The sequence below is a fragment of the Manacus vitellinus genome, unplaced genomic scaffold (assembly GCF_001715985.3).
Source record: "Manacus vitellinus isolate BGI_N305 unplaced genomic scaffold, ASM171598v3 scaffold_14_pilon, whole genome shotgun sequence".
NCBI lineage: Eukaryota > Metazoa > Chordata > Aves > Passeriformes > Pipridae > Manacus > Manacus vitellinus.
In genome coordinates, this window is record NW_021939063.1 from 17,592,397 (window position 1) to 17,616,764 (window position 24,368).

At 43.9% G+C, this 24,368-nt stretch overlaps 1 protein-coding gene across 6 annotated transcripts in view; it reads left to right on the forward strand.

The window, feature by feature from the left end:
• The window catches only part of IP6K1 (inositol hexakisphosphate kinase 1), a 36,324-nt gene that overhangs the window by 6,328 nt on the left and 5,628 nt on the right, over nucleotides 1–24,368 (forward strand). For all 6 annotated transcript variants that reach the window (XM_018068620.2, XM_018068622.2, XM_018068619.2 and 3 more), the window contains one exon: nucleotides 22,638–22,983. In XM_018068620.2, coding sequence (XP_017924109.1) covers nucleotides 22,761–22,983 — 223 coding nt within the window. In that variant the 5' untranslated portion in view covers nucleotides 22,638–22,760. The remainder of the gene's footprint in view (nucleotides 1–22,637; nucleotides 22,984–24,368) is intronic.

Genomic DNA, 24,368 nt, shown 5'->3' on the forward strand with positions numbered 1-24,368 from the left:
TGACTCTCATCCAACAAACATATGGAATAAAAAGAACTTCAGTCCTTTGAGTCTGTCCCAAAAGAATTGTTAAAGCACTCTGAAGCTCAGTTTGTGTGGAAACACTACATGTGCAGGTTTTTTAGATAGTTTCTTAAATACCCCCACGCTTCCCATCATAAAACCTGCATTATGTTAATCTTTAAGATGTGGGTTTTACTTAGATTTAATGTGACACTATACAAAATTATTATAGATCCCCTTACTTTTGCAAATATTGGAATGGTTTGCTTTATTTTCCATTTGAACCAAATATTGTGTGTTTTCTTATGCTGTACAAGTGGCATTGGACATAAACCTTCTTTATGTAATCGAGGTCTTAATACTTCACAGTTCTTACCACAAGTGCTGACCTGAATACACTTATTACAATTTGATGGTAAGCTAAGTCTGAACCAATAAACGTTATCAGACGTGCTTCATGCATCTTTAATTTTTATAGAACTGAGGAAAAACCTCTGTTTTAGTCAGTCTGAAGAAGTATCACTGTTGTGCACCATGCAGAAGTATGAATAGTTTTCAGTTTTCTTCAGGGGCTCTGCACAGTGGTATTTTTTTCCCTGTAATAGCAGCACCTGGGGGGTTCTGTTTTCCCCTTAATTATTCTTAGCTTTAGTTGAATAAGATCAGATATTTCTGTTCCTGTGGTCTGTTCATTCATCATGTATCATTTTTAGCATTGACACTTCCAGTGTATTTCAGCAGCTGAGAATACAGGGAACCTATGGACAGTTTGGTTCACCTGATAACAAAAAACAGTCCTCTTAAAATTCTGCTTTGTAAGTGCAGCTCGACTCAAATATTCTTTGTTAAAATAGTTAAGGGTATCATATCATTCACCAGCCACAAATGTAAACCAAGCTCTTTATTCACTCCGCTTAAAATATCTTCCTAAAACCTGGCATTTAAGGATTACAAGTTAGATTGTGAAGTGTTTCCAGGACTTGTGTTTTTGGAGTTCATCCTATTGTGACATGACAACCAGAAGAAATTTCAAAACCTTTTAAGAATTCTGATAAAGGTCAGTGTCCCTGGGTAGCGAGCTTGGCAGCTTGACTGTTGCATGAGTGCAGAGCACTTTTCTGTTTCAGGTTTCCTGTCATTTGCTGTTTTCTTATGATTATGGGAGAAGAGAACTGTGTGTTATTTCCTGCCCATACTGCTTGTTATTTTGTTTCTTTCAGCCTGAGAGGATACGCTTCTGGCACCTGTTATCACACTGTATTGATCTGGAGGAGAAAATTAAAGGGAAATTTGTTTTCCCTAGCTATAGATGGCCCATGACATATTGTGGCTGTGAGAATACATGTGATTTAGCAGACTGTTTTGTAGGAAAAAAACCCAAAAACCAACCTGCAACGTGGCCTTCCAGCGTCTTTAGAAGAATTGAAAGTGTGAAAACCCAAGGTAGCTTTTATACACTTGACAGAGTCCTGTGATTAAAAACAAACTTGCCATAGTCTGTGTGACTTTCAGAATGAGTGTGTGCTCTGCCTTTTTAGCATATGGGGCAGAAAATGTTTACTTCTTATGTATGTGTAGCTTCTACACTGAATAGTTAGATGCGAATCCATTTGACAATAGATCAGGTTAACAAATTATTGCCTTTTGGCTTTGGCTTTACAGCTCTGTTACATAACCAGTGGCCTCAGTTGTTGTAAGTGGCACTCAAGAAAGCCTGTTGGAAAGAGCTTTGAGATCTACTTCAGCAGCTTAACAATTAGATAAGATATTGGGAATTTGTGACCTGCAGAGTGTTTACAGGGACTTGTTTGCAGCTGCCTCAGTGAACAGGAAGTTAAATATAGGCTTTGTTTGTCTGATCCTTCACTTAATTGGAAAAGGAGGAGTTTCTTGCTTCAAACCCACAGAACAGAGCTGGCTGTGGTAGAGCATTTCAAGGTGCCTGCTGCCCAGTGTCAGCATATAGGGAGAGAAATAATGATTTGATATATTAAGGGCTGCTTTGGAAGGTCCTTGAGAGATAAGTAGGATAAACTGTGTTCATGGACTGCTTCTTTGGCAATCTATGAGCTCCCTTCTCCTTGGGTTTTTCTTTAGCAAAGCCAAAGTCACCTTGAATCCTTTGAAGTGTGAGGTTTGCTAGAAGGCGGCACCAAAGCATGGTTGTGCTGGCTCCTGGTTAGGTAAAATGATCTTGCAGACGTTTTTAAATGCCAGGTTTGGGATTTTGTCCTTCAAAACGTTGTAGCATCTTGCCAAGCTTGAAGCTGTGACTAGCTGGACCAATTCATGTGTCTCCTGAGAAGATAGCCTCAGGTTCAGATTGCCTTTCATTTCCACACGAGGGCCTGGGCCTCTTGTTAATTCTTTGTTCTTTACCTTCCAGAGTATCCTGCAAGCCACAAAACAAGCCCACAGTATTTTAACAGCTTTAAGATTTCTAGTATGAGTGATTGAGGGCCTTGCAGGTTAAGCTGATCCGCAGGAGAGTAACAGGATAACAAAAAGCCCAGATCAAAATCCCTTCCATGACCCTGAGTTGTGTGTCATGTGCGTTTTGCGATATTGGATTTTTTAATGTCACCAGGAATTTGAGAGTATTCTTGTATGAAATTCTCTTTCAGAATTTTACCTAGTTTCAGGTGAAATTACTACCTTAGCTTCTAGTCCCATCAGATACAGCTTCTAGTCCCATCTACTTAATTCTTACTTATTACTAGTTTTAATTTCTTCTTACCTATTACTTAACTTGTTCTTACTTATTACTAGTCTTAGTACACTGTCTTTGTCTGAAATATATTAATGACAACTTTTGCTATTTTCTACTCAAAACTTGAAGACCAAAATGTTGCCCTTTATTCCTGCATTTTTTTATGGCATTGTTTACTTTCTTGCAACACCTGCACTGCATTTTTTTTCTCCCTTAACATAGAGGTCAGTTTTTTCTGTTTCCTTCTTTGTGTTTTTGGTTTGTTTTTTTTAGTGGGTTGACAGTACAAGAGAATGTACTGTATACAAGAAAGTACGAAACAAAGGTACGTCCTCATGGAAAAAAAAAATCACAAGTGTCAAGTTGAGAAGTTATAGCTCGTGTTTTCTTGCCTGTGACCCTTAAGGGTCATGTACTTAGGAAAATTAAACTGATATCAGGGAGGAGGCATGGATTTGCAATGTGATTATGTGGCTTTAACTCCCTGTGGACGTGCTCATAAGGTCGTTCCTGCTACAAGTGCTTGGGACAGCTGCATTAACCAGCATGTACATCCTTACCTAGTGCAGCTCTGCCAGTGGAATCCCTTAATGTAGATACAGTTACAGTGATAAAATGACACTTTTAAATTAAAACTTGTTTTGCTGGGAGTATTGAGAAGGTAGACAGTGATGAGTGCTTTATTTGTCATTGTGACTAGCACATTTTCCAAAGAAAGAAGGAGTAGATGGAAAAGTAGGGGCCCAAAATATGTCTTTTTCAGCTGAATTAATTTTTCCCTCGGCAGTGTAAAGCTTAGAAGGGATTGCAGGGGGAGAAGAGGGCATCTGCCATCAGTTGGTCATAAAAGATTTTACCTGTTCCTACAAACCTTGCTATATTTATCCCAGAATCGATGTCCACTCGGCGTAGCAGGGCATCTGCTGTTCCCTTCTCTCATACAATAAATTAAGCAGTGCCCTGAGCATTGGTATAGTCTGGAGTATTGTACAACTGACTGTCTTGCATTTCTCTGACCTTTTTCAGATGCTTAAGAAAGCCCCAATTTTATTGAGTATCAGTGTCTCAGAACTATGTTAGCAGAAGAAAGCACTAGATAATAACTGCTCCTTGTGCTTTTGGCACAAAAACTTGTTTACCAGGGTGCAGTGAGTTTGTTTGGATAATATTGCTTCTGTGCTCTTAAGTCTTTCTGTGGGACTGATAGGCTCCCAGATTGTCTTTTTCTGTTTCTGCAGAAAAGTTGCTCAAGGGTTTGGATCTTCAGCCAAACAGCACCACATTCACTTGAAAGAAATGCCCTAATTGGAGTCTGTATTAAAACACAGTTCAGTTGTTCATGGACCAGGACACAAATTCTTAAAATCTCAAGAGCTTAATTTTCAGGTAGGGCCAAGTGGAAATGAAATACAAGGGGGTCATGGAAAGTGAAATGGTCACCAAACTGCAGGCTTTCAAAACAGTATAGAGGATAGTCAAAAAACTGTGCCTTTCTGAAAAGCTGTTTTGCTGGTGGCTAAAGTACACCAGGACTGCATGGTTTCACCAAGATCATTGAAACATTCAGTGGAAGCACCAAAGCCAGTGGCCTATTCCTGGTTCTGTTTTACATTTGGATAACCTCAGGTAGAATATGACTGTCTAAAGAATTTGTTAATAAAATCAACTGAGCACTTTACTGACCCGTTAGGCTTCAGTGGAGAGACGAAAGAATTGCTGCACTTCTCCTGGCTTTAAGTGTTTTACCAGTGCTCAGACAGAAGCTGTGCTCTCCGATAAAACCACATGGTGCCATTTGGGGCCTGCCAAATGTAAGTGCTTTCAGCTTCCCTGTGTAGAAAAGGACAAGTGTAACTGAGGCAAAATGTTTGTTCAGCTTTCTCTTCACAGTAAGACAGGGAGAGAGGAAGTTTTGATGCACGTGCCCCTCCATTCACTCTCGAGCACTGTCGTGGCTGCTGAAGTACCCTGGTATATCTCTGCCTTCATATGTGAGATTAAAGTCCTCTTGGCTACTGAAATTCCAGCTCTCCTGAGGCCATCAAGCTGTTAGTGCCTTGCCTTCCCGTGGAGGGGTAGGTGGAGCTTATGCCAGGCAATCCTTTTGTTCAGAGCTGCTATTTGTGTATCACCTGCTGTCCTCAGGTCAGGGTGCTGCTCTGATGTGGTCTGGTCGTGGCAAGAGGCAGAGGTAGAGCCCACACCATGGCTGAGCAGATGTTTGTTTCTGGCCACAAGCAAGAGGATGGGTGTGGTACCAGTGTTTGCTTGTTTGGGTCTTAAGGTTGTTCTCTAACAGCACCAGTTGTACTGAATGGGCATTGCCACTGATTTCTTGAAGGCAGAGATCCTGTAGTCCTCAGTTAAGAGAGCCAATTGCTTGGAATCCCCTTGTCTGGCACTGTTCATTTCCATATAATTAATTCTCAGCTCAGAAAAAGGGCCAATGTATAGATCTTAGGAGGAGATGGATCAGAGTGGTATTACAGCCCACAGTGTATCACAGGAATTCTAAAGCTGTTTTACAGTGAGCTTGAAGTGAGCTGAATCAAACACTGGTTTTCAGAGGCCATACGGGTGAGATTAGCTTGATTGTGATGGATCCTTGTAGCAACTTTGTGTTTGGCTTTGATGCGTAGCTCTTAGACTTGATAGGTTTAAATCTAGATGTCCTAATTCCTAGGAAACAAAACATTTGTGCTGCTTCCTGAGTACTGGAGCCAGTTTCTGCTCCTTACCAGCTGACTTTGCTCTCCCTTCCCTTTGCACGGAACATGTCGTTGCTCACAATGTGCTCTTTGGATGGAGCGTCTGGATCTGCTGCAGGGTCAGTCTCTTCAAAATGAGGAATGTTTTTCTTCACAGATCCTAAATGGCTGCTTAACAGTAGCTGTGCTCCATTCTTTTGCCAATTCCCTTCTCCTTGTCACAGCTGGGAGTGGGATATGGGGTCTTGGCTTAGCTTTCCTGCTCTGTAGCCCTCTTGCAAAGCAGAGACAAAGGAAAAGTGTTTGAATGTCTGCTATCTCCTGAGTAGCTGAGTATTGCAGGACTGCACTCTGGAGGTGAAGAGGAAACTGCAACTCTTTTTTTTTTTTAAGCACATTTTTCATTTTAGCACTAGGAAACGGAAAACTGCACAGATAAACAGCAGTGGTAGGAAGAGGCAAGTGGGAGAACTTTTCTTCTCTGTCCCTAATGAGGCCTGTTTGTCTTTTGCATTTAAAATATCAACATGGATACGTGGGGTGGCACATCACTGCAAAGGGATTTTTGCTTAAGTCAGATCTCAGTCAGCAGCTCGGTTGAATGTGGTTTCCGTAACCTGTGGGGAATGTTTATGAGCAGTTAATGCCTGTCGTGTGAGTTTTGCTGCAGTTGCTCTATTTTCTTTTTTTTTATTATTTTTTTATTTTGGGGAAGGAAGTAGTGGAGCTGTTGGGGTAAAGGATGGGGAGCCTGCATTGTGCATCTGCATCGTGACCTGAGAAGTGAATCAGCTTAGTCATAACACTTGAGCTGTAGTGAGTTGTCCGGCCATTTTCTGGCAGGCAGGAATTTCTGTCAGCAGCTTCAGTGCACGAGTGAAGAAAATCCAGTTTGAGACTGTCTCTGCTGTTGAAGGAGATACACTTAATAATATCCATGTCTTTGCTGAGGGGACTCGTGCTCGAGGCAAAAGCTTTTTCTTGTTCTCCTTTTGTTGCTTGCCCAAGTAAACAGTTTTATCGTTGAAAATAGATATTGAAGCTTTCAAATCCACGTTGTTCCCAGAAGGGGGCAGGGGAGACTTGCGAGTTCTGGAGTTTGATAAAGTGTACTTTTGTTTGGTTGTGTGGCACTTCCGTGCTGGCTTCCAGACACAGCAGGCACTGCCGCCGCTCTGGCACTGGGAGTGTGGCACGATGAGACTCCTGCTCAGTGCCAGGAGCCTGCAGCAGTGACCCAGCCTGCAAGCCTTCCGTGTCTTGGCTCTCCTTTCTCTTGGGGAGCACTAGAACAGCTTTAAGTTCTCTCCTCCAGCTCCCCCTCGTCTGATACACTGAGGTGATACATACGTAAAACCCGTGAGTGTGGAGTCCTCATAAAACGTCTCCATTTCTATGCCTAGAGCAATCTGGCCAGTTGGCATCTAGTTGGGTGAAAATCCCAGTTCCTTATTCTGTCATCTTGGATTCTTCTTCTTAATTAAAGCTCAGGCGTCTCCATGAAACTTTTCTTAGGGATTTTCAGGAGGGCCTAGGTTTGCTCTTTACAGACCTAACTTCCATTTGCTAAATACACTCAGCCTGGCCAACAGTGAGAAGGGGGGCTGTTTTGCCACATGTTTTAGAAATGGGGTCATCCAACTCCAGCAAGTTGATTTTTACATCTCTGCAAAGAGACCTGTGGTTTCTTTGACATCCTGGAATACAGACAGAACAAACTCAGCCATGTTGGTCTGCATTTCTCTCTTTGAATTGGGGAACAGCTACTTTCTCTCAGGAAGCTCTTATTGTAACATCTCTGATAATTATGACATAACTTCTACCTCTACATCAGCAGTAAAAGGCTGAACAAAGACTGCTGAATGAGGGGGCTGAATGAGTGATGTACAGACTTGCTTGGTGCTTTTTATGCCTAACTCTTCAGCAGGAAGGTCTCCCAGCTCCTGCGTTAGGAGACAGGGTTTGGAGAGGAACCAGCAGTCAGAAGCAAATGGCAACAGGGTGGGTGATTACTTGAGAGAATTTGAGCCATGTGAGCCCATGGGACCTGATGGTGCTGAGTCTTCACCACCTTGGAAAAGTCACAGGGATGCCGGGGCATGTCTGATCACTTGTCTTCAAAATAGGCCCAAAGAATAATCCAGGGTGGTCAGACCCACTTCAGTCCTGGGGACAGGACTGGGTCAGGTCTGTTTGGGACACCGTTCTGAGCATGTGAAGGAATGTGACTGGGAACAGTTAGTATGGATTTACTGATGGTAAGTTGTGTCTGACGCACCTCATTGTCTTCTGTGATAAAATAATCGGATTTGTGGATGAGGAAGAGCACCAGAGGCCATTTAGCTTAAGTTTACTGGGTGTTTTGGGACTGTTTCCCACAGTATTCTTGTGTGCAAGTTGGGACATTACAGTCTGGATGGGTGGAGTATGAATTCAGGCACATCAGGGAATTCTGAAGAGTAAATGGAGTCAGAGGCGGATGAACGGGTGATTCATAGAGAGCTCTTTCCACACAGCAGGACATGAGCTTCTGAAAGTAGGCTCTTAATCAGTCTTTCTTTTCCTCCTGAATGTCGTTCTTTGCCACAGTGTGATAAGAATGGATGGAAGACAGTATTTAAGACGCTGTCTGGTTGAAATTCATCAGTCTGGCTCATTATCAGTGTAGAAGATTAATCTGTCTTTTCTTGAGGGGAGAGTGGGGGGGTTCACATGAATGTTTTTCCAAGATTACCTTGTTTTGTTTTTCCCTTAGTCACGTGTATATATGTGATAGCTACTGAACTATAGTTAAGTACAATATGTGGTAGTTTTGGAGATTTCAGTCACACCTGTGGAGGATGTGTTTGGAGTGCCGCGGGGTTTGTAAAGAAGAAAAACAGTTGCTCAAAACATAAAGTAATTTTGTTTTCAGCAGGTTACAGCCTCCTGGGGTTTCATAGACTTTCTAGTATAAAAGGTGAGCTGGAGGTTTTCCATCAGCACAGATCTACTGTGTACTTTGATTTCTCTTCACTGTTCCTGAGATACTAGGGGGCATCTGATAATATTTTTGGGATTACCACTGTGGAAAGAATACTGTTTCATTAGAGCTGGACAGGCTCAGATTTATATACTTGTGCCCACGGAACTGTAATTGCAAAATTCAGTGTAGGATGCTTGCTTTGAGATTTTTTTTTTCCTTTCCATCACTGCCGTTACTGCCTTGCTGCAGCCAGTGGTGTGCTTTGGCATTAAGAATTCAGTTCAAGCTATCTAGTGTGGTAGTGTGCTAAATTAAGGTGCCAGTTATGAGCAAAGAGGTTAATGGTCTTACATAATATTGGTCCTGAGGTTTTTTTGTCACTGCAGAATCAAAAATAGCAATTAGAAGCTTGTTTTTTGTCCTAGTTGTGGATTTTTCTGTGGAGATCAATTATCTGCAGCAAGTGACTTTTTAATCAAAGCTGGTTTTTTGTGTTTTAAAAGCATCATAATTCAAAAGTTGAGAACAGATACTAAAAACCCAAGTTTACCGCAAGCTGCTTATATTCATCTTTCAGTTAGCAGTCTCTTGGAAAGCTGTAGATCATTCTTATTTTATCAGAACTGCCTAAGGAATGTAATTTGAGCTCCTCTGCATTTATGGCTTTTGTAATAATTCTTCATGGGTTCAACTCTTTGTGGCTTTTGTGCATCTGTCTTTAACCCTGTAGCTTCTCTGTACAGTTATTTGTTAAACCTCCTTAACTCTTGGCTTCACTTTGCTGTTGCCCCATGCAGTCTGAAACAGCCAAAAATGTGGAGTGTTCTTGCAGATGCATCTGAAAGATCTGTTGTGTTAGCCACATTCTTTTTTTTTTTTTTTTCCTTCTGAGAACATTTTACCATTTGTTCCAAACGGGAACTGGCTGTATCCATTGAGATTAGCTTGTAAGTGTGTCTAATCTCACCCTAAATCTCCATTCACAAAGATGCTGCTTCCTTACTGGCAATGTGTTCCTTCCTGTTAAGGTTTCTTCTCTTCATGTCTTTGTAATTGTGAAATTCATAATGCATTTTTAACTTTGATTACCTTATGAAGGAAAAATGCATATGTTCACCTGCATGGCAGCATGAATTGCTTTACATCTGTCACTATTAAGTGACAAGGGAAATGATTCCTAGTTATGTTGTCTAGGGATGATTCAGGACTTGCTCTATAGATTCCACTCAGAAGTGTCCAAATGGTGTCTTGTTGGAAGGTGGGGGAAAAAAAACCAAACCAAAAGAACGGGGGGAAAATTGTCCTCAAATTTTTAGTTCCTGGTGTCTGTGAAAAAGAAAGATTTATGTAACTGAATGTGCTGCATTCTGCTCCTTGACTTTCTGTTGGAGGTGCCAGAGTGTTCTTGCAGGGCATTGCTGCTCCTCACTTCTTGACAGCACACCTGGGCTTAGTGCTCGCCAAGGCTCTGGTTTGGTACATGAACTGTGGAGCTGTGAACTGCATTCACTAGACTTGCCCTAATTTTTTAGCATGTGATGATCCTGTATTCAGTCTTTCCTTGATTAAATGTCTGCTTCCAGGAGGAGTCAGCAGCCTGCATGTGCAGATAAGCTGAATTGGGATTTGAGCAGGGAAGCACTGGGCAGACTTGCAGCCACAAAGAGTCCCCTCCAAATACCACTCTCTGTGGCTTTCTCTTCTTGCATTAGAGGTTCCATTTGAAGTTAAGCAGTGATCACATAAATTCTTCTAATATCTCTCTGCTGATAGGAACAAAGAGACAAGACGTTATGTTAATGTGTAATATTGGTGGGCTGGTAGCTGAACTGAAGTCTCCCAAGGGTAGGACTCATAATCCTCTTAAAGGAGAGGAGAATCAAAGAGGCTTTGGAGGTCACCTTTTGTGGGGTGAGAAACAATCCCTGTGCAAAGCTCTGCACCTCTATGATCAGTTCCTCTCCCTTTTTCCTATGTCATCTGCCAGCAGCAGAAAATAGATCTAGATGAGTCCTGCAAATCTTGACCCCTGTAAAACTCCTCCTGCCTCAGGTTTGACTACCTGCCAGAAGACAGCTGTGTGTTTATGGGTTGATAATCTTATGTGACAGTGTTAGAAAGTCTTACTGTATACAGATACTTGTCTGTTACTGGAGAGACACTCAGAGCATGCTTTGATCTAAGTGGGACCATATGCTTCTGCTTAGCACTGCAGCTTCAACACAGTTTTATGTTCACCTTATATTTTACTTGTATTGGAGAGTTGTGAAAAATTCAGATGTCTAAATGCAGTCCTAAGTTATCACTTTAGTGAATTTTCTGAATGTTTAAAACTCCTTTAATATTAATATTTGATACTCAAAGAGCAATACTTTCAATCCTAGGGACTGCAACAGGTCAAGAATTTATTAAGATGGACTTTTTGACTGTGATTTGTGATATTTTAGCAATTTGTTGAGACAGAGATGTTGTAGCATTTGCTCATGAACATCTTTCTTTGAAAGACTTACTTGTTTTGCAAGATTGTCCAAGTGCAATGGAAACTTGATGCTTATTCAAGAGACGGTCACAACTTCATCTCTGAATTTTGGAGTAGTGAACTGTGTACGGAAGTGACCCAGACTGTCCTTTGAGTGTGCTTGTCCTTCAAGTGGAAGCAAGATGACGAGCAGCAATTGAATTTGCTGCATCTCTGAGGCAAAACTGGGTCTTCCAGGAATCCCCAATTTGATCAGTGCTGTGTCCAGGGTGAGGTGTTACAAGCAGTGATGAGAAGTAGCTACAACAGATGCTGATTGTGAGAAAATGGGTGTCAGTTTAAAGTCATGAAAAATACCTTATGAATAAGGGAAGTTCTTCTGAGAAGACCCTAGAATGTCACTACCGTTAAGGTACTGCTGTGCACAGCAGATGAGGGGTAGGTGTTGGCACGAGAACCCTTTTATGGTGAGACAAGGGACAAATTACTGGTTCCAGTGTCCTGTCACCTTCAGTGTTGTTGCAGCTCCATCGCTTCACAGTAACTGCTGCAGTGGTTTCCTGCACAGAGCTCTTTAGATGGATCAACTCTTCCTTCCTAAAAAGCTTGGTTGTGCAAAAGTGGTCAACTTTCTGAAGCGACTTTCTTAATAGTTTAACCAAGGTAAAGAGAGCCTTGGACATAACCCAGGCAGCAGTTTCTAAGAATTCTTTGTTGTTCATGAATCGGTGTTGTTTGTATAATGTTGTTGTCACTGTTCCTCCTGGCTTTGATCCCTGGTACTGCTTGCACATGCTGCTGCCGTTTGTCATGCCCTACTTAATCACAACAGGCTGTTTCTCACTCTCCCTTATGTATTTTAGTAGCTCTTTTGCTCTGGAAATGGTGCTGGTAGCAAATAAATTAAAGATTTATTTTTGAGGAAATAGGGCATTTTAAACATTAATGGTGTGTTGTGGAAGATGAAAACATGAAGAATTAGATTGCTGATTTTTTAATGCACAATTTAAATCTTTTGAATAAGAGTGTTTTTGTATAACTACTATGTAGTTTTGTTGTGATATTTTATGTATGTTGAATAAGAGAGCAGCTTCACAGTTGCTTGAAGTTGAACTTTTGCCTTGCCTTGGTTCCCACTTCTCATATCTTTTGACGCTGGGGGCTTGCTGAATCTCATGGTCAGATCTTTTAGGGACCTGATCCATCTGAGTACTAAAGGCTTTTATTGTAGTTTTATATATTGCTGTTTTGGTTTCCTACCCACTTGGGTGTTTAATCTGCTTGCCTGCAGAAATGCTGATGCTGGTGTAAAGAAGATGTCAGGAGAGGTGAGGAAGTTGAATGATCTTTCTGCTGGGAGTGACAACTCTCATCTCCTTAAAGCTGGGGTGAGACTGTTCTCAGCATGTGGTTGCAGGGCAGTTGGAGCTGGATGGAATTGGCTCTGCTACTCTTGTGCCTGCCCTTGCCCTGCTGAATGATCCTTCCCTTTTACTTTCGTTGGGCACTGGCACTAAACCAGTTCAGGAAGCCACATTGGCAAAAACAACTTGTCTTTTTTTTCCGGGTTAACTTTTTTGCCAGGCTGGTTTCTGAGCAGGATCAGTGAGTGCCAGTGCTGACTCAGGACAGACGATGGGTTTGAAGAGCGCTGACTTAGATTTACTTAAGCTGTGATGGAACTATACCCTCAGATGCATGTTAAGGAACAAAGGGTAAGGTTTACCAAATAGCAGGTTTTTTTAGTTTTGTGTGTCTTTGTGGATTCATGTGGTGACATCTACAAAAAGGGCTGCTGGACAGCTTAGAGACTGTGATTTTTGCCTTCTAGAGCAGACACAGCAGAAACTGTAGAAATCTTGTTTCCTGAAGCTGTTTCATTAGCATGCTTCCTACTCTGTTCTAGAAGTCAAACTTTAATGGTTACTCAGTCTTTTGTGCCTTGTTTTTGATGAGAAGGCCTTGCACAATGGTGTCTGTCTGATGTGAGTACCTGTCACCAGCTGAAAGCAGAGAACTGAGAACCAAGTCCTTCCCAGTAGGTTCCCAGGCAGTCATCAAATAAGAAGTACTTTCAGTTGGTTTTGTTTCAAACAGTATTTGAGCTGATAATTTGGGAAGCTTTCAGTCTGTTTCTCTCATGGTCAATTCTAAAGTGTACTAGCATGGCATCATTGCTTAGTGCTTATCTTGGTTTTTGGTATTCCTTTTTGTATTTCCCTGTTCAAATCAAAATTCAGCTGCAATTGAAAGAGTTGCCAAAACTGCAGATAGGCTCCCCACTCTTTAAATGTCAGTCTTCAAATCAGTGGGAATTGGCACATCACGTAGGCTTGCTTTTTTTTGAATGGAAGATCACCAAGACAGTTAGTGGTTATGCAATTTCTGGGAGAGTTTTGTTTCAGAACTTGGCCCAAAGCTGTTCATTCGCATTAGTGACTTGGTTAGTCATGTTTTTATATTTATTTCAGCATGCAGACTACAAAAATGACATATAATTTTGGACAAGCAACAGCTTAAGGGAGTTCAGTAGCTCAGGATACGCATCAGTGTGACCTCATTTTGTCTCATTAAAGAGACCCTCCACACGGTTGGAGGCAGCAGTAAAGTCCCCTACGTGCTCAGTTTAGTAAGTGATCCTGTTCTGCAGCAACTGTGAAACGAGAGGTGAGCTGGGAATACAAACCTTGGCTTCAGGCACAGGGATAACCATCAGTAATTCAGGCACCTTGTGCTGATACAACTGTTTGTACAGCTGCACAATGGATGGGGGATCTGACCTGGGTTGAAAAGTAATCCTTAAAAAAAACAAAACAAAGCGCTGGTTTATTTTTTACTGTGATCAGTTCCCTAATTTGATCCATGGTGAGGCTGCAAACAGTTGTACCAGCACAGCAGGGTCGAGTGGGAGGGTGCTGGTGCAGCTGCCAAAGGACTGCCTGTGTAACCATGGTCTGAAGAAGTAACCAGAGGAGGAGTTAGACACTGATTTGGCTTGATCGGTGCTAAAAGGAATCTCAGCATAGTGTTGGGTGGGCTTTTAGAAAGCCAGGCATTTGGATGGAGTTGGTTTCATCGTGGAGGATCACTTCAAAGAGCAAGCAAGACGAGCAGTTGTTTCCACCCCAAAATCTGTCCTGTTTTACCAAACTAGAGAGAACATGGTAGATGAATAGTCTCAACATGTACTTTTTCCTTGTGCAGACCAGGCTTTTGATGTGTGTGTGTATGAGAGAGCTGGAGGCCTAGCTGTTCACTTTAGTTTTCTTCCTTAATTCAGTGTTTTTACACGTTCTGAAAGCAGAAAAGAAATGATGAAGTGCAGGTAGATGAAACTTTTTTACTTTACTTTCAATTTCAAATAGACTTTATATCTTGTTCTTCTGTGTAGGTCTTGTTTTTTCCTCTTTTGTGTTTTCATTTATCTTCCCTTATTTCTTATGAGATGGTGGAGGGCAAAGAGCCAGAAAACACCCCTTCTTTCTCTGGTAGCCCACATAAGTTCTGAAAGTGTGTGCCCTTGCTCTTGAGTTGAGGGGGTTGACTGTTTTTCCTGTTGCAGAATCTCGCTTTGGCATCTGTGCTTTGCTTTCTGTGTGTGGCAGGTGTAAGATGCAGCACATTGACTGTTCCTTTCAGTTCCTCTCAGTCACCCTCTCAAGCCTGAAAACGTCTTTTATTGCCGCACAAGTACTTCCTTTTCCTGCAATTTTTGGTGATTTTGCTGGTTTCCTCTTTCTTACGCAAACTGGGAGGATCTTGTCCCGTATTCCCACCAGCATTCCAGGTTTCTCTACTGGCTAGGAGCCTGAGGGACACAAGGCTGAGGTGCACAACCATTTCTCCTTTTCCAGTCTATGTGGAGGTTGAGTGGGAGCTCAAGCTCCAGAGGTGTTTGTACACATGTGTGATGACAGCATCTTTCAGCTTGCAGGACAGCAGTTACTCTGTAGGTGATGGGGCCATACTGACTTCCTTGGCTCTGGCCTGACACCCCCAAGGGCTTCTGGGGCATTTTTAACCAGGAGAAGATGAGGTAAGGACTTGGGAGGTGACAGTTTTTCTCTTCACCCTGAGACCTGCTTGCCTGGTTCTCCTCTGTTTGATGGGGCTGCCCCAGCACTGAGCTGTCCTTCTCAGTGCCATCCATCCAGCTAAGCTCCCACAAAATCACACCTTCCTCCTCTGTGCCAGCAGTGGCTCACTGTGCAGTGTGTTGGTCCTCTGGTTCAACACAACCATCACCAGCTCTGACTCATTCTCTTGCTGTCAGCAGATTAGTGTGTGGTGCGTTTACCTGCTCGCCTGTCCCACCTTCCAATGCTGTTGAGGTTGTAGAATTTGGTACCCACAGCTGGCATGAAAGTTGTGCACTTTGAACACTGGTTCCTGAACGTTCCTCCTCGTGCTGAACTCAGCACAGTCATTTCGTCATCTTGCTACTGAGGAGGCATTTGGGTGGAGTTACCTGGATGATTGTGCAGAACTTCCTTAGGGATGTGTGGTTTATTTAAGCCTCACTGTTGGGGAGGAGGCCATGATCTGTGACTAAAGAGCAGGTAACGCTTTATTGCCAGCATAAGTGAAAACTTTAAACATAGTATTTTTTGAGGTAGGAGGTGAAATTGTTTCCTCTGCTTATTCAGTCCATAAGTTGAGTTACAAATTCTTTCCAAGTTAGTTTTTGAGCTGAACTTCTTCAATGGAATTGGTGTGATTTTTTTTTTTTTTAAATTTTTTTCCCCTTTTCCCCAGCTCTGCTATGAATGCAAGGATTAGTTTTCTGCCTGTTGATGAGTTTTCTGAGCCCTGTCACTAGTGTGAATTCAAGAAATGTCTTTTCTTGGTGGGTTAGGTTGATTTCTTATTGATTTTGATTGTTGAAAGTAAGTTTCTTTTTCTAACTGTCTCTGACCATTGGATTGGAGAGCTCTGCTGAACAGCAGCTTTTGCATTGGAATAATTTAAAAATAACCTGTATTCAGTGGAGACTTTTTCCTCTTTGTGAATGATATGAAGAGAAACCAGAAATTAGCTCAAAGAAAGCTGAGCAATAAGGCCTCACAAGCATTGATCTTCTCTAAGCCCCTCTCTAGAAAGCATGTGTCATAATCTCATCTCTCCTATAAAATGCAAAGCCGATATTGGATGACCCTGCTCTCCTAGGCACAAGTTTGGAACAAAATCTTCTGGACTGGTACCGATAAAGCAACCTTTTGTTGTACGTATTTGATCAGGTCTTGCTGCTATGGAAACTCCTAGGCTTGGACTGCAGCCAGTGCTTCAGAACAGAGAAGGAAGGTGCCCTTTACTACTGAGGCAGGGTGTATTTGTGGCAAGGTGTACCAGGATTTGGCAGTTTGACTCCATCTCGTTCATCCTCTCTGTCCAGTGGAGACAAAGGAGTGGTGACAACCAGACCAGGGCTGGACCTTCCTCCAGCCTCCCCTTTGCAGTGACACTGATAGCAGTGACAGGGTCTGGCAGGTCCCCAGGCAGCCTGTGCCCTCCTGCCAATGCACTGCATTTCTCCAGTGAGGAAGGGGAAGCCTGGAGAAAAGAGCATCAAGGGAATTAAATCATACCATCCCTGTTACGTGCAGTCCTCTCCTGCTCCCCAGCGTGATCTTATCACAGTAGGGCCAGCTTGTCCAGCATCAGGACAAACAGGCATACAAGCTGGAAGAGGGGCCATTTGAGCCCTGGCTTTGGTTACCCTCACTTACAGACAGCTGCACGACAGATGCTCACAAAATGTTGCAGAGTACCTGCTCCATATGTTGCTGAACGTGACAGACCTTCCCTGTGCACTGTTGTGTGCTAAGGTTTGGCGTAAAAAAAACCCAGAAAAACAAAAACCAGAGAGAAGCTACCACTGTAGCATGCCAGGGTGAGAAAATGGCTATTGTTTGTGTCCTGGGTCTGGATCCCTAGCAAGGACTTCCAGTACCTCATCGCCCCCTGGAAAGCATGCCGTGCTTTATGCATAGGTGACAGCAGAAGGGCCTTTGCAATTCTTGCTAATCTGGCCTCTAAGAAAAAAGCCTTGTTTAACCCCAGATCTAGGCACTGGCTTTAGCGAGTGGTTTCAGCATTCCAGCCAGAGTTAAAAGTGCATGGCTCAGCCTCTCTTTCTTCAGAAAGAGCTGAAAAGGCTTGGCTTCCGCTCCTTTCTTAGGAAGAGAAGAGGATAAAATTCTTGGTCTCGCCGGCTGCTGGCAGAAGTGCTGAAGCTTTGTGGTCAGTGTGATACAAGTATGGCACAAATAGTCTGTCAGGGTTTAACCCCAGAGGGAAACTCAACCCCACAGCTGCTCGCTCACTGCCCTCTCGGTGGGATGGAGGGAGAATGGGAAGGGTAGAAGTGACAAAACCTTGTGGGTTGAGGTAGAGGCAGTTAAACAGGTAAAGCAAAAGCTGCGTGCACAAGCAAAGCAAAATAAGGAATTCATTCCCCAATTCCCATGGGCAAGCAGGTGTTCAGCCATCCCCAGGAAAGCTGGGCTTCATTGCAGTAACAGTGACTTGGGAAGACAAATGGAATCACTCCAAACATCTCCCTTTTTCTTTCCCCAGGTGTGTATGCTGAGCATGACACTGTATGGTTTGGGATATCCCCTGTGTCAGTTGGGATGTTACCTCCCAGCTTCTTGTGCACCCCCAGCCTCCTCGCTGGTGGGGTGTTGTCAGAAGCAGAAAAGGCCTTGACTTTGTAAGCCCTGCTCACCAATAACCAATCAGATCTCTAGGAGACAGAAGCATAGGGTACACCTAAGGATTTTTACTGCAAACTTAATTTTGGTTTCCTTACTGTAGGTTCAGTCAAGCTCTGTGTTAGAGTAGAACAGGCTCTTTCCTTGTGCACAGTCCAGCAGTTTGTGCATTTGTGCCCTGTAGTTGAGGCAGGAAGAGTATTGGTGAGGGAATCTCAGCTCATGGCACCGGCTGGAGTGTACTCATTTGTGGCTATTGTCCTCTCCATGCCCTTCTGCATTGCAGTTCCTGCCCCAGCTTCACTGTTGGCATTCTCTTCCTCAGCTGGCATTCTCCAACAGCTTTTCCTAAGACTTCCGTTTCACTTCTGGTGCATGTATGTAGATTGTATTCTGCTTCCTGGCCTCGATCTGACGAGCCACATTTGCCGTGGTAGAAGCAGCCTGTTGAAAAAGGAGTATTTGGTAGTAGTTCAAGTGTTGGACAAGATGCAGGGGAAGGCTCAGGATTCAGAGCTGTGTGCTTAAGCAGTCTGGGAAGGTTTGTAGCTTCCTGGATACCACGATGGCCAAATGTTTCTGGTTACATCCTAAGCGTTGCTGCAGGTTCTTGGAGAGCTGAGTTCTCTGCCTGGGTCCCAGGGCTCTTCTCCATTTACTGCTGACTAGACAGACATGTCTCAGACCTGTGGGTCAGCTTTTGTGCTGGGAAGTTGATCTCATAGCACAGTGGGAGACACTTTTTTTTTTTTTATTATTAGACTGGGTTTTCTTTAGTAAAAGCTGACTCACCCAGTCCAGCCTGACTAGAAACCACCTTGCTTTTCAGCACGGATGCTGGCTGGTGCTTCTCTTTGCTAACGAGTCACCAAGAACCCACTGGCCGAATGCTGTAGTCCTCTTGCCTGGTACAATGGTATTTCCTGTTCTTGTGCTTTGCTCCTGAGTGCTCCGAGGTTGTTCAGGGAACCTGCAACTTCTGCTGTTGTGAGGTTGAGGTCTGTGTTTATCCCTCGCCTGTGGCTCCGCTCCAGAGTCGTCAGTGGCCATCTGCCTTAGCCTCCCTCAGGGCCTGGGGCTGGCCACAGGCCGAGGAGGGGCTGCAAAGGTGCATGTGCAAGCTGCTGAGGGCAGAGGCACGAGTCAGCAGTGCTTAGTGCAGGCAGCTTTCTCACTGTGTAATGCATCACAACTTAAAATGTTTATTCTCCTTTTTATTTAGGGAAAATAGCTTTACTAGTGAGTCACGAGGCATTGCCAGCATTCCCATGCAAGACTGCTTATAAAGAGTAGGAGGATCAGCATTGTGGTGCACTGTGCAGTAATTCTCACACCCATCTGCCCTCACCTTTGAGGCTAAGGTTTCTGACACTTTAAGTTACACCATCAAAGAGGACAGGTTTGATGCTGGTCTGGCAAGATCTTCACCTGTAGTCTTCAGCCAGGGTTCAGTGGTGTTTAAGAGGTGTCTGGCTGGGTCTTCAAGAGCACAGCACTGTGTCTGTGCAGGGACATGGTCCCTGCTGGAGAGTGATGTCAGTTTTGGGGACAGGATTTACTCCCCTTAATGGTTAGGAAAAACAGTTACCTTGTGTGTCTCCATGAATTTTGTTTGGAAATGTACTTTACTACAAGAAAACACATCTTATTGCTGCTCTTTATGCCCATCCTGCTAAAAAGTGTTTGAACAGTGAGGTTTGTAGTTCACATTTGGAGCTGATACACTGACAGACAGGTGTCTAGACTTAAATATTGTAGAGCAAATTCTCTTCCAGTACAAGAGTCTTTTACTGGGGAGGATAATGAAATATGAGATGTGATATGTCCTTGAGTAGTCATGGATAACTCTGCTCCTGAACCTCATCCCCCACATCTCCAGAGTCTGGCTCGATGGGAGATCTGTCTCACAGTCTGCCAGAAGAGGGGAGGCCAAACTGGCCTGGATGCTTTACTGCTGTTTGAGCTATAGTGGTGGTTTTGGAGGATACCAAAGGGTCTGCTTGGATGACCTGGTCTCCCTCAAGCTGTTTCTTGGACTGTGCTCTGCATTTTGTAGTTTAATTGGAAGGGCTCTGAATTTTATAAGCCAGCTAAAATAGTTGAACCCATGCCTTTGTTTAACAGACGAAGGATGAGTAATATTTAGGACTTCAAATAGTTTTCTGCTTTATATTTGTTTGAAACTGCTGGGATTCTTCTGTCTTTACTTGTGGATAGTGTCCATGTTTAGTAATAACCCTTTACTTTGAGTTAGTTTGATGAAAAACACTAAGCTGTATCTGAGCTATAAAGTGTCTGTTTCTTAAATCCTGTAGACATATTGCTCTTTAAAAATGTTGTTTCTGAAATGCTGCTTGCCACAAAGTATTTTTTCTCACGTTCATTTGTACATGGGAAACTACCTGTGTTACTGTTTCTTTTGAGTGCGTGAATGAATGTGTGGAGCAGTAACTGGGTTTAGACTCTCTCCCCACTTTATGCCCAGCTCCTTCTCTTGTCTCACAGCCTCAGAGTGTTTTGTTTCTGTGGCTGTCACTTCTTTCCAGGGTGCCTGCACATCCAAAACTTGTCATGTTGAGGTTTTTTTTGGTGGTGCTGGGGCCTTTGGCAGTGAGCCCAGGGCATTTGGTGGCTGCGGGGGCTTTCCCAGGAGCTCTGGATGACTGCAGTCATCTCACAGGTATCTCTAGGCCAGAGGACAAGGCTTGAGGGACTTGGCAGAGTGGGTGGCTTCTGTCCTCAGAATGATTCAGGTGGCATATGCTTCCTGTTGCTCACTTTTAGGTGAAAGAAGGCTGCTGAAAGTAGGATTCAGATCTCTTGCTTTGATGACCAAAATCTACCTGTAGCCTGCAGGTGAGGCATCTGTAACTGAGAACAGTCACTGTGGGCCCTGGGGGTGTTTGTGATCTCCATCTGAAGTTAGTGAAGGGGTCTGCAGCTGATGAATCTACTTGTAACCCCCCCCACTCCAAAGGATGGATAATAGTACTTCCTTCTGTCACTGGCAAAACGGAGACCCTGAGACACTTCCAGTGAAAACTGAGACTTGTACCAGAGCTGAGAGTCAGGTGCATGTCTTCTGAGCATGGCAGTTACTGTTGTCACACTTGCAAATCTCTTATTTCTCTTGTCCTGTGAAGTTTAAACTACAGGAAGATGTGAAGTTAAACTTGTCCTCTGTATTGTTTGGAATAACTGAAAACTACTTTAGTCACTGGCAAAATAAAAGAAACCGAGTCCAAGACGAAGCTACATCAGGAAGGGGAGACTTAAGTCTGTGAGGCATTTGTCTGGAGTCTGTGAAGGGCTGGCCTGTTGCAGATGCTGGCACCTCGTTTATTCTGGGATATGAACTGCCTTAAACCCAACTAAAACATCCCTGACGGAAGCAAGCGTCTGCAGCTGAAATTTCTTCTTGTTGATAAAGCAAATAAGCCAGAGGAGAGAAATCCCCAGCATGTTTTTGTTTGTGATATGACTTAGGCTTTGAGTGTAGGAGACAGACTTTGAGGGATACCTTGAATAGACTTTGATATCAGTTGCTACAGAGAGGGACCATCTGTAGGTTTTTTTCCCTCCTATTCCCCGGCCCCTGCCTTAAAAGCCAGCTAAATATTCACATTGTTCCCCTTACACTGAATGTGGTTGTGTGGTCATGTAACCACAAAAGGAAATGTTTTCTGTCGGCTCAGTGAGATGATTCAACTCAAATGTACGTACACTGATACTATCCCAAAATCCAGTGCGAGGGAGTGAGCGGGAATGTGCGGGTAGGGAGAGGGAAGCATTGTCCTGTTGCAGGGAGCTTTTGGGTTAGATTGGGTTAAACGTGTTATGAAGATTTCAGCCCTCCTTTTGAATCTCGTGAGCTGCATCTCTGACATGGTTGAACTGGAGAGGAGGGAGCAGAGCCTGTGTTCATCCGGAATTTCCCCCGGCCATGCAGTGTTGTGTAGCTGTGGAGACATCCCGTGGCCAGACGAGGAACAGCCTGAGCCGTGTCCCTAGTTCAGGCCTCCAGGATCCCTCAGTTCTTAAATTACTACCCTTGGCTGTCGCTGTGCTAAGAAACTGGAAATTTGATGCATTCGGAAACTCGAGTCACCACATGGTTCTTGTACCAACATTTGGATAACTCATCGTTGTAAGGAAATCCTGTGGCATTTTCCCCAGCAGTCTCAGGATCAACTATGATCTAAGCTGGAAAGGGCAAATCATCTGGAGAGAATTTGGGCAGCTTTACTTTTCCATCATCCTGTTGCTGTGCTGGGCACTCTGCAAACATTAAAAGAGCATCTGCTTCTCCAAAGCACTTGTAATCTCATTTGGACTTAGCAATATGTCTTGCCTACCTCTAGAGGTCAGGGACTTGTGCATGTAGGTGCTGTAACGTGTCAGGAAATAGTTGTTGTCCTGAGGGGCTTGGAGTAATGAAGGAGAGAATCTGAGAGGAATCCATTCAGTTCCAGCATACACACAGTGACAGAATGAGTGTCCTACTCTGAGAGTCTTTCATGTCAGTGCTTGAAGGGAAGTGAGCAGTAAAGGAGGAATAGTGCAAGAGTGGGAGGTGAACAGGAATTATTTAGTTGTTTAGATGTTAAAAATGCAGATGCACAAGGAATGAAACTCAGGTTCTGGAAATGTTTGTTCTGCCTGTGTCAGTCACCGTTAACTGATAGGCAGCTGTGGGCTTGGTTTTAATTGGGCTGCATCTCACAGTTTGTGCTCCATTATCACATTGCCTTCCTGATAAAATGAACAAGGAAGGAAATAGTATTTGCTAAAGATGTGAAGCTCACAATAGCCGTATCTCCTCCTTTCCCTGTCTGCTGTTGATCCTATTGGAGAAACTCTGGATGGGACTGCCTCCGAATTAGCGTGTGTTTACCTGTAGGATTAAAGACATGGTGAGGAGCATGCTGGAACAAGCAGGATGTAAATAGAAAACAGAAGAGGAACAGATATGGATATAAATAAATACTAAAACCTTTCCCAAGTGAACAGGGAGCGAATGTAAGGGGTCCTTTAACAGGAATCTCTTTTGCTCTTTCAGATCACTGCAAGGAAGCAAAGTGCCAGGATTTTCCCCCTGTGGCTGCCTGACTGCTGCTGAGCTACCCCTCCCAGCCCATGTGGCTCTCCCCATGCTCCAAGAGTGCAACTGGTGCTCAACGCAATGTGTGTTTGTCAAACCATGGAAGTGGGCAAGTATGGCAAGAATGCCACTCGATCTGGAGACCGGGGGGTCCTGCTGGAGCCTTTCATCCACCAGGTGGGCGGCCACAGCAGCATGATGCGCTACGACGACCACACCGTCTGCAAGCCCCTCATCACCAGAGAGCAGCGCTTCTACGAGTCTCTGCCCCCGGAAATGAAGGAGTTCACACCCGAGTACAAAGGTGAGGCCTCTCGTCAGTCCACAACACAGTTACGTGCTTCAGGAACCTGCCCTTCCATTTTCCTGCAGCTGTCTTTTGGTGTCATTTTATTTGTTGCTTATAACTCTCTTTCGCAGGCTGATAATTTGATAGGAGCGTTTGGAAAGGAGGAAGTATTTTGTTTTTTTTAGGCACGGAGTTAAATCCGTTCCTCTTTCAAGACAGAGAATGTGCAGTGTGACAGTTGTAGTCCACAGCTTAAGGTTATGGATGTGTAACTGAAGTAGTTTCATTACCAAGTTATTGTCAATGACAGCCTTGACCTTGAGCTAATGAAGTTAGATCATATACTGAGCATTTGCACATTCCAGTTCAGTAATTTATTGCTTCCTTATTCCATCTCTTTTATGGGCTTGTATCAGCAAGCTGCTAAAGCAGGAAATATGGCTTTCCCAGTGCTGAGGTGAAGCCTTGTCCCCAGCTGCTTTGAAGGAGTGGAATTTTCCAGTGCCTGTGCTGTTGGAGATTGGCAGCTCAGCCGTGTCTTTCGGAAGCTTGATACGCTTCCGGCCGCGTGCGTTCATGTTCAGGATGGTGATGTGGGCAGGTAGCCTTCTGGGGGGCTCAGCATTCCTGTTCCCTCTGCTTCTTTGTCTCCAAGTGGCACTGGGAAAGCGGTGCTTCATGGGCAGCTGGGACCACCATCTGCTCGGGAGCACTTTGGATCTGGCTGCAGCCTGACGCTCTCAGAGCAGTGTCAGTTTACCTACCTGTGTCTGTGTGCAGGTCATGCATGAGGGATGCAGTCTCCAACAGATGGGTCCTCTTGTACCCCTTCAGCCACTCTGGGGCTGTGCACTGCTCTGGTGTCCCATCAGGAATCCCACTGAAGCCTGTGTAGTTCCTAGAATCCTGTCAGGCTTTCCTAGGGAAGTGTGTTTAAAACCAGTGAAGCTGATAGTCCAGATGGAGATCTCTCTTTTTGAAGCCAGATACTTCCTGGTAGCCTAAAGGCATAGGATGTGCACCTCTACCCCAGTGTGGGATTTCATCTGGGGGTCCTGTGCAGTCTCCTGACAGTCTCAGAAATTGTTCCTACTGATCTGGGAGAGAGGAATATTGGGGTGATATTTGCTGTCTGGGCACTCAGATGTTACTGAAAGATATCTCGAGGAGTGTGTGCAGGCAGCCAGAGCACTTGAAGTGGCATTTATGTAGTGACATGCTGGAGTCCTGAGCTGCTCTGGAGTTGTGTTTGAGCCACCTGAACTTTGTTAAGCATTGTCATGTGCAGATTCGGAGAAAGGAAGTACACAATTGTCTGCATCAGCTGAGCAGGACGAGGTTTCCTCACATTTGTGATGAATCATTTGATTCAGTGGATCTCTCATTTGGTGCTCCTGGCA